Source organism: Protomyctophum parallelum, assembly GCF_964188405.1.
Source record: "Protomyctophum parallelum genome assembly, chromosome: 6".
In the NCBI taxonomy this organism is placed as follows: Eukaryota; Metazoa; Chordata; class Actinopteri; order Myctophiformes; family Myctophidae; genus Protomyctophum; species Protomyctophum parallelum.
In genome coordinates, this window is record NC_139701.1 from 36,048,869 (window position 1) to 36,058,900 (window position 10,032).

At 41.4% G+C, this 10,032-nt stretch overlaps 2 protein-coding genes across 2 annotated transcripts; one reads left to right on the forward strand and one right to left on the reverse strand.

Moving 5' to 3' along the window:
- Window positions 1-1,794: 1,794 nt before the first annotated feature.
- On the reverse strand, window positions 1,795-4,955 carry lsm7 (LSM7 homolog, U6 small nuclear RNA and mRNA degradation associated). Its single transcript, XM_083768199.1, has 4 exons — window positions 4,893-4,955; window positions 4,582-4,672; window positions 3,478-3,549; window positions 1,795-2,414 (listed from the first exon to the last, which is right to left on the reverse strand). The coding sequence occupies exons 1-4, from the start codon at window positions 4,896-4,898 to the stop codon at window positions 2,272-2,274; spliced, it is 312 nt and encodes a 103-aa protein (XP_083624325.1). The 5' UTR covers window positions 4,899-4,955; the 3' UTR covers window positions 1,795-2,271.
- Window positions 4,956-7,375: 2,420 nt separating this feature from the next.
- LOC310860536 (kelch-like protein 23) lies at window positions 7,376-9,638 on the forward strand. Its single transcript, XM_083767509.1, has 3 exons — window positions 7,376-8,323; window positions 8,685-9,096; window positions 9,306-9,638. Exons 1-3 carry the CDS (start codon window positions 7,465-7,467, stop codon window positions 9,613-9,615), a joined length of 1,581 nt encoding a protein of 526 aa, XP_083623635.1. The 5' UTR covers window positions 7,376-7,464; the 3' UTR covers window positions 9,616-9,638.
- Window positions 9,639-10,032: the final 394 nt, after the last annotated feature.

Below are 10,032 nucleotides of genomic sequence, written 5' to 3' on the forward strand. Positions count from 1 at the left end.
TGATATGAAGATACAATCAAAATGGGTGAAGTCGTCCTTTAAGCACCCTTAGCGGGGTGCATAAACAGATCAGGCCATGGAGGCCATCTTGCCATCCGATTATATAGATGTTGAAAATAAAGTTTAAAGTTAAAAAAAAAACATTTTAGCAATATGTTACAGCTTTTGGCTTATAAAACCTGTGAAGACACGGAGACATGAGCTAAATGCACCAGAGCATTTTACGCACATCAAAGCCAGGTGCGCCCTGCGCTGCGCTGTGGGACATTAAAACAATAAAGGCTTTATGTTCTACTACAACTAAACTCACTCACCGCTCCTGTGTGTGATAGGATAGCCTTCCTCTGTGCGCTGACATTCACAAAATCCCTCGCTTCACACTGGAGTGGAGGACAGGATGCAGACAAAAAGATATAGATGGATGGAAGAGAAGCGACAGGTGCAAGAGGTCCGCTGTAATAGTTCCAGTCTTCCAGATGCCAAGCGGAGATGCGTGTGTGTTGTGTCTCTGGTCTGGAAGCAACTCACATTTATATAGTTCGGCTACAAATCCCCAATCAGTCCTCCTCCCACTGGTCTGGATCAGGGGCGACTTTTGGTTACACCTCGGTGTACACAGGCATTTGTCAAAATCTTGGCATTATCTCATAATCTTAGAGTCAATAATAACACCCGACACTACCATCCTCCCCAAAAACACACGAAAACTGAAAAACACAAGGTCTATAGGAATAATAGCCGATACAAAAAAGTATCCAAATGATGAAAGTCTTTCAGTCCGTCAACATGCAGCCTTACCATGCTCCCTTGACACAGTGACTGAACAGCAGAGGAGGAGCATAACGTCCTGGAATTCTCTCTTTGCCCCCTGGCACTGTGCCCAGGGCTCACTACGGTTGGCAAACCATTAGTCTTCTTTTACCTGGATTACAGCCTCCCTAGACGGCGTCTTCTATAGCTCTTATTTACGGTTAATTTGTTTGTTTTTAGTTAAAATTTTGTTTTAAAAACGCGATTAGCAATAAAGAGAATTTAATGTTTGTTTTGTCACCCCGTTTGTTTTACATCATCATTACATCACCTAATCCTAGCAACATGAGTTAGAATTCCCTCCTCGGTGTTGTAAAATAAGAGCGCCTCTCACTTCACACGGGTGTGATTTTTAGATGTCCACGCAGGGTAAAATAAAAAAATAAAATATTTGCTGTAACTAATAGAAGGCTGATGGCTGATTAATCAACTTAAATGTACATTTAGATTATAAAGCAGTAAAGCACTGCTTTTAATATTTGGTCGCAATTTTTGACCAACAGTTCTCCAGTCTGTAAAGACAAATATAACCAGTTAAGCTTATTTGTGTAAGAAAATACGTAAAAACTGGCTGCACTGAGATTTTGACACGTTTAAGATCTAATTGAAGACACCTTCCAGCTTACATTATTAGTATTACCTCATGCAGCTTAGAGCTTCCAACCTGATGCAGTTAATACAGTTGTCTCTTTGTTAGTGTGCAGACAGGGTTGAACGGCTAATCTCCACACACAACACACACTCCCTTTATCTCTATAATACACATTTTAACTTAGATCGCAATCAAAAACCTCTCTTCCCGTAGGAATAGAAAAGGCTGTTCAACTCCGGCCTGTCCGGACACAGCTGTAAGCATCACTATAATGCTGAGTACCATTTAGACTAGAGTAAGTACAAACTACAAAGTATGACATACCAGCCAGATCTCTTTGGAGCTCACACATTGAATTGCAAGAGAATACGCAACTGAAGCGCACGGACAAATTAGTTTTTAAGGGTATTTTATTATCAAAACAAAGAACAGTAAAAAGTTCACAAATTTTAGATAAAAAGAAAACATGGAACTATAGACACTGCCCCAAGCACCTAGGCTCTTTACAACTCAAAAATATTTGTTTTAATTAAATTTTCTACAACACAAATAGAAACAAAGGTGTCTTTTTTTCCAACCAACATATGACTCAACGCAACTTAAATTTGCTTTGACATATGTACATAATTGCCATTATGTGATTTCAGAAAACTAAAATGATGGCTGTGAAACCAAAAACGTTTCACAAACTGCATAACGCATGTATGAATAGAATGGGATTGTGAGTGTTTTAAGCCTCAGTTATACTTAGTTGTGAGTAGGTGCAACACATCAAAAATAGCCGATCAACAAGCTTAGGGCACACCCTGAGATTGTAGATCAGCAATTCGACACATGACACTGACGCGCAAGCAAGTAAAAATCAGCTATTAGCCGTCTTGTTGCTGGATAAAGGGGTTGGGTATCGCCTCCATGCCATCCTGAGGACAGATGAGCACCACAGACGTTCCTCTGCACACCACCAGTCCCAGCTGCCTTGTGTCTTCTGTCAGCTTAAGCTGGTCATCTGGGTCTGTACAGAGATGGAGGGTATGGATACAGGAGAAGAGTCATTTATGAGGATGAAAACCGGGAAAGCATCCGTGTCATTTTAGATTTTAGCGTTGGCTATTCAGAAAAATGCACATAAAGTGCACAAAGACCCGCACACCGTCTACACTTGAAAGACGAACTTTATTGGCAACGTTTCGGTCAAAGACCTTCTTCAGGCATCTCAGCGTTGGCTATTCAAAAATAGCAGATCTACAAGCTCTCAGCGTGTCACTTTGCGGGTACGGTCACCCCTAAACCATTTTTTCCACCGACCTCACGCCGACAGCTCTGTGCCGCGGTTCTTTTATTCTTTTTGTTTTACTGAGAATAAGGTTAGGCATAGTTTTTTTACTGGGGTTAAGTTTAGGTATAGGGTTAGGTTTAAGCATAGTTTTACTGAGGTTAAGTTTAGGAATAAGGTTAGGTTTAACCGTTTAAGCATAATTTACTTAGGTTACTTTAGGAATACCAGGCCACACAGTTCCGCCGGCTGTACGCACGGGGCGAGTTGGTAAAGGGGCGACTCGTTTGGTATTCACTTTATGCCACACTGAGCTTCTCATCTATTTTGATCATTTTGGAACAATACTGATTTAAAGGAATATAAATAATTTGCCTCGGGTCTTAATGGGCTAATTTGTGCTTTTGTAACCGATCATATAAAACAATGTCAATTTGGTTACATTTTCACTCAAATTAATTTAAAAATAAATGTGGTTAAAGTAGTAACATTTACAGAATTAAGTGGTTAAGTTATCACTTTACAAAAAAAGAGCACAGGAAAGTACATGTACAGTTCAATACAAGGTCTGCTAAGAGGATTTAAACCCAAGAAAGCCTCTATTGGCTTAATTGTTTCCATTGGGTCCGACTCCTTCATTGCATTGAATTAATTGAAAATGGTCCATTTGGAATTGGAACCCCATCAAGGAACTCTGAGGTCCCTGGACCCCACTTTGAGAACCACTGTGCTAGTACAGTATATTAGAGCAGCTGGTCTCAGGTAAATTTCACATGGGTCTATAATGGCTCTTAATTCTTACCGCGCATGTATTCGATCGTACCATCCAACACCAGGTTCAACAGAGGATCAAATCCCTTCAGCACACCACTGGCTGTGGACGCAATACAACGACAATTAGATTTGAAAACACACAATGAATTCTAAACTATTATAGTCCAATGACAATTTTGCATTGCATTCATTTCTCATCATTAAGGAAAGAAGGATAATCAGTAGAGGGGGAGAGAAACACAGCAAACTAGATAAAGTGCCCCTCGGGGCACAGGTCTCCACCAGGGCACTGAGGGCAGGTCAGGTGGTGGCGCTACAATAGGCCAATGTGAAAAGGGTGCCATTTCTTCCTCAGCCTAGTAGGAAAGTCTGTGAAAGGTTTCACGTAAATGGCACGCTGCGTTCATGATTTGAGGCTTTTTTGTTAAAATCGGGCCAATCCTGCAAACTTTGAAATATAATGTTAGCCAATTCGGATGGAATATGAAATATCGGACAGATCCGTCTTGAACACATGACTATAGAGATACTGTGTAAAGATTTGCAGGATTTTTGGACAGAATCTGGAGTAGTAATATGCAGAAATGTGTTTTTCAAAAGTCAGCCTAGAGGTAGCGCTATAACAGGCCGTTCTGGAACATTTGGGGCATAGGTTCATCTTGGCATCCAGGGAGTGTGTGTGTGTGTGTGCAATATTTGGCGACCGAGGAGATGCCAGAGATTAGCTGGTAACAGACGGACACACACTACACACAGAGCGCAAAACATACTCCTGGTGGAGACAACACAGTGCATGCTATAATCTAGATAGCTATAGCATGATCAAGAGAAGACTATCAGATGTTAGCCCAAATATTTAGACTCTCGTAGAGGTTTTTTTCGATTCTGACGAATCTCGTAGAGAGAAAAAAACCTACGAGTCTAAATGTTTGGGCTATTAAATCAGATGTATTTGATCGGTTTTGACATTTCAGACTGTATACCATAAATCTGATCGTACTGATCCAAGGCTATTAATGGCATATACACGTAACAGTCGGTATGTAAATAACAACGTAACGTCATTCATTGTGGCTGCACCTGACCAGCTAGCTTGGCTAGCGTTAGCCTCCAGCAGCTCTAGTGTACACACCTTCTCGACCTCCTTGAAATTTCACTCGAATTGGTTTGTCGATGTATTTTGACAGGTCGAAGATACTCTCCTTCTTTTTCTTCTCTTTATCCTGCAGACGAAGAGGACACGCACGCACCAACACAGAGTTAGCTTGCATGCTAACAACCAGTTAGCATTCATCTGGGCTACATCGTTGCATATCTCAAATTACAAGGTGATTTTTTACATAGCTAGCCCAAAGAACAAAGCCACTCTCAATATGAAATGTGTTTGTTTAAACGTAATAATGGGGAAACGTTCCCATTGAAACGAAAACCAGTCGAACTCACCGCCATGTTTGCAGAATCACACGAAGTTCAACTTTGACCCGTGAAGTCTTCCACCAATCAAATTGCCGAGCGCATGCTCATCTGCTTTGGCAAATAAACATGGCACAAATTATACATGTACTAACCATGGTGCAATTGAATACCAAGACGTGGAAATAAAATAGTACCGGTATTTATATTTTTAGAACTCAAGCTAGTCTATGCTTGCAGTTTCTCTAGACACATTTGTGATCAATATTAATCCGTGTATCTGGACGCAAAATACACGGATTAATATTATAGGCCTAAATCGATTTGTGTCGATTAATTCGATTTATTGATTTAAAGCTTTCTTCCAGTTTGTGGAAGAAAGTGGTTTACCAACACTGGCGCCTGGTGGTCAAAGTGAGAAATAATCTAAACGTGTTTGATTTATTGATTTATTGATTGATTGATTAACAGTATGTAGAATACATTTAAAAAGAAAGCACAACTCAATACAATAACTTTTACTGTGGACGACACTTATTGTTTTACAACAGGTTGGCAGAGGAAGTGTAGTGCCCATGATTACATTAGAAGATAATTGACAAAAATGGGTTGAAAAAAAAGAAAAGGGTCCACAATTTTCAATTAATCAGAATTGAATTCATTTATTGCAACATAAATATAAATCACACACAGGTCTGCATGCTTGCTATTGTATAGCACTGATGCCCCCCTGAAAATTATCTATGTGAAAATAATAAATATACAGTTAGTAGGCTATGTGAAACATACTTGAAAGTGAAACAATTAATTCAAACTGTTTCATATTAAATATCTATAAATGCACCACATACTGTATCTCTGTCTCTGTACGTGACTGTGTGTGTGTACTGTACGTCTGTAATCCACGTAACTCCACGTAAAAAAAACGTTCGCCCCACCGACTTAAAATTCGACACACACGTTCCACACTCCCACAGGGAGTGCAGTGTCGTGCACTGCACTGCAGTCGGTCGGACCCATGGTTGTCCAGAACCGCCAACAAAAGGCCTCTGCCCGGGCTCTGGACAGGGCCCCTGCCCAGGCTCCATATATGGCCTGTTCTGACATCACAACAGAAATCTCATATGGGCATAAAAGGGACACACACAGATGGGTGGAACGGGTACTGTCTGACACGGGTTCAGTGCTCTACAGCCGGGCACCGGTCTAGTTTTATTAATGTCAGACAACATAAAATTATATTTGTTCAGATAATATATTATTATGAATTATCTCTGATCTCTCAGTCTCTCCACATTTTCTCAGTACAAAGTTCAAAGCTCACACAAATTTTCCTGGCCTGCGGGTCTGCCACCAGATTAGCCTACTGTGTGAAAAAGAAAGTTGTCTTTAACAATATTTACAATTACAATTTACAATTTAGGCATTTAGCAGATACAATAAGCAAGAACAACACATACATATAAATAGTCATCAAGGATCAATAATCTAACATAAACATAACCTCCCTAACAGTATACTAGAATATCTATACAATGAAACTATGTCTACATAATATGCTATCTAAATTACCGACCCGTACATAATTCTTTTTAGCCTGCAAGTGCTGTGGAGTCTGAAGAGGTGGGTTTTCAGACTACTGTGGGAGATTGGGAGTGAGTCTGCAGTTAATTCTGATTACAATGGGAAGTTAATTCTATAGTTTTGGAGCCAGAAGGGAGAAGAGTCTGGGACGTGTGGATATAATTTGTTCTGTATGTTTAGACAAATTTGAGTGGAATTCCAAAATGAACAAATCCAATTTATGACTGGCATGTCCTTTCGAGAATAAGTAAAGGTTAGAATGAAATGAATGAAGATATTTGTGCTATAATTAGCATCTGTTTTCAAAACTGACTCCTTTCCCTGTTGAGATAGTGGGATCAGGCAACAGACCAACTAGGCGGCTAGGCCATATGAAGACTTTAAACATGTATTGGCTATTTGAGAGAAAATTGCTGATCTACAGGCACACAACACGTGATGAGACATACTTGTAGATCTGCTATTTTCGAAAGATCTTTATTTTATTTAGAAATATTTGGAATATCTTGAATAGGTTTATGGGGCCAATGGGGGAGTGTCCCTGCCACAAAATATTTTCAGATCGGGGTATACCGTATAGGCCTACACTACAGACAAACACATTCTTTGGAGGTCATTAAATTACTGATTAAACAATAATTAAAACATTTAGTCCAAATAAGTAACTACACTTTAAAAACTGGCCCAAAAAAACGCAACCCACAAGTACCAATATTTACAAGCAACCTTTTCAGAAATAGAAGTCCAAAGTCGCTTATAATAAGCTGACATGGCAACACTGTTGGGGGGAGGAGGGGGGGGGGGTATTTAACTATTAATAGTTGTGTTGGCATGCCCTAAACCAGAGAGAGGCACAGCCTGTTAGTGTGGCTGTGTTACTTGAAGTTGTGACATGGCCTGCAGCGCAAACAGGGAGCTGGAGAGTTGGACACGACGCATAAGTCCTTCTGAAGAGATCAGCACACAGGAGGACAAGTCTTCATGTGTAAAAGAGCTGGAGCTTGGGCCTGAGCCTCACATGATTCCTGACGTTGTGCTGCAGGTAGAGGGAGAGTGTTTCTATGTCAATCGTCGACACCTGGCCCTTCAGAGTCCTTACTTCAGGGCTCTCTTCTTCGGCTGCGGCAGGGAGAGCAAGGCACGGCAAGTCGAGATCAAAGGAGTGGGCCTGCAGCAGTTTAGAGCTTTACTGGACCACACTCAGACATCTGTTCTACCTCTGCACAGAGGTAATGTTCTGGGAATACTTGAGACGGCAGATTTCCTCCAGCTGGAGCGAGCCAGACTGCTGTCCTGCAAATTCCTGGAGAGGGAGCTCCACCTCAGTAACTGCCTGGGCATGATGGCCTACGCCTGGCATCGGGGCTTCATGCAGCTGTACATGGCAGCGAGATACGTAGCGCTCACTCACTTTCCAGCTATCGCCTCAGAGGAAGACTTCCTCTCCCTATCCAAGGAGAGTTTGGCCGACCTTCTTGCCAGCAGTGACCTCTCCGTCCCCAAAGATGACTTGGTTCTGGAGGCCACCATGAACTGGGTAGCCTTTGACCCCGATCGAGATGAACACTTCCAAGAGCTAGTTGAGCTGGTGAGACCTGAGTTTCTGTCTGTGTCTTATTTGACAGAACTGGTAACCCACCTCAACGGGTCTGACCCAAGAGCCAAACTCATCTGTAAATTGAATGAATTGAATTTCCCAGGCGCTTGGTCTATGGGCAAGTCTGTGCATCGGGCTCAAGACACTGTGTTTGTACTGGGAGGGCCCCATGACGCGGAAAAACAGGCATTGTACCAGTTCTTTCCCCACACTGGCAGATGGCAGAACTGTGCCCCTTTCCAGAGGAAGAACCTCACTCAGTTCTCTGTAGCTGCAGTAGGTAATGATATTCGTCATGGAACAGGATGATAATTATTGGATAATGGTGTTATAATGTGCCATTTGTAAGTGCATGGATTAACCACATTAACCCTGGTGTCCCTATTTTGGCCATGTTGTGTGAAAATGTTTCAAAATCTTTAGAAATGTGTTCTAAAATGCATCACATTGTGATGCATTGTCAGATTGTAGACTGGCTATTTTCACTGTTCTAATTAATTCACTAGCCATTTATGTTTGTCCAGCACATTAAAAGTATGGGAGAAAGTTTAGTATTTATATTACATGGTTAATACAATTTGGCTTACGGTCAAGTTTTCAAGTCTATAACATTTGTGCCTTCTCATTCTACAATCATGCAGGAGACAATGTAGTTGTTACCGGTGGCCATTTCCGGAAGTGCCTGTGGTACGTCGCGGACTGGGTCAAGATATATGAATGTGGGAACCATCGCTGGGTGGAAGGGCCAGAGATGCAAAAGCCCAGACACAGCCACTGCTCAGCGGGGGTGGATTCAGCACTGTATGTCATGGGAGGGAATATGGACGAAGGGCTTGTGGCTGATGTGGAGAGGCTTGTCCTGGGGTCGGAGGAGGGCTGGGTGATTGTAAGCCCCATGGTGAGAACTGTGGAGAGAGCAGCCGTTACTACTCTACATTCTTGTATCTATGTGGCCTGTGGATTGGATGAAAATGGGGATGTTTATTGTGGAGTTCAGAGGTACCTGGTTAAAGAAGATCAGTGGGATGTAGTCTCCTTCTCTCCCTTTCCACGGTGAGTAAAATTACATTTAGAAAAGACATCTACCGGTACATCTCTCATGGACCATGTTCACACAGCAGACCATCTAGCTACGCAATGCAAGGTATAGGCCTACCCTTGCTTTGCTGATTGTTAACGTCTGATATGATAAATAGCTATTTGTTAATTTTCCAAACTCTTTACTTAGATTTTCCCAAGTAACAATGGTCTTCTCCCTGCAGGTATGACATTGTAGCTACAGAGCTCAATGGTGCCCTCTATCTGTTTGGAGGTCAGACACTACGTCTGGATGTAGAAACAGACGAATGGACTATTCTAGAAGAGGAATGCCTGAACGATAAATTCTTCGGTGGCTGCACAACAGCCAGTGGCCAGATATACCTGGTCAGTGAGACCAAGACCAAGAATGTATTCACCAACATGGTGCTACTAGATCCCTACATAGACACTTGCATTGAAATTGATGATGCCATACCCTGCCCTGTGCCCATAAGAGGATGTGTTACCTTGCGATGGTCACCTGATGAATGATGCTACCTGGTATGGTGAGAATGGGCACCTCGCACCTCAGTTAAACTTGATTGTGTATACTGTGTAGCTGAATTCAAACCAAATGTGATTTTCGTTCCCCAAGTGTGTTCCTTTGTTCTCATACATACAGTATACTAAGTTTTAATTTAAGTATAATAAAGAACTTAAAGCAAGTAAATTCCGCTCAGCCCCTTGAAGCTTTGAATAAGACAACATACAATGTCCAGTTGTTCAATAAAGTTAATTTATTAAAAGTGATGAAATGACCAGAGCATGCAAGCCAACCAGATACAGTATGTGCATTAAAAAAAGGAAAAAGACCAGTCATACATTATTGACACAACAGTCATAGCCTCTCTCATTTCTGTAAAAATATGATTATATTGTTCAATATGCTTTATTTTTTACATTTGTAAT

Bases quoted from the DNA above. Each gene is read 5' to 3' on its own strand.
- lsm7 (XM_083768199.1), bottom strand. The intron at 3,550-4,581 runs GTGTGTACACTA...TTGCGTCCACAG, and splicing joins ATTTCAAGGAGGTCGAGAAG to CCAGTGGTGTGCTGAAGGGA. The intron at 2,415-3,477 runs GTAAGAATTAAG...ATCTCTGTACAG, and splicing joins TACGATCGAATACATGCGCG to ACCCAGATGACCAGCTTAAG.
- LOC310860536 (XM_083767509.1), top strand. From the start codon at position 7,465: ATGATTCCTGACGTTGTGCTGCAGGTAGAGGGAGAGTGTTTCTATGTC. The intron at 8,324-8,684 runs GTAATGATATTC...ACAATCATGCAG, and splicing joins GTTCTCTGTAGCTGCAGTAG to GAGACAATGTAGTTGTTACC. The intron at 9,097-9,305 runs GTGAGTAAAATT...TTCTCCCTGCAG, and splicing joins TCCTTCTCTCCCTTTCCACG to GTATGACATTGTAGCTACAG.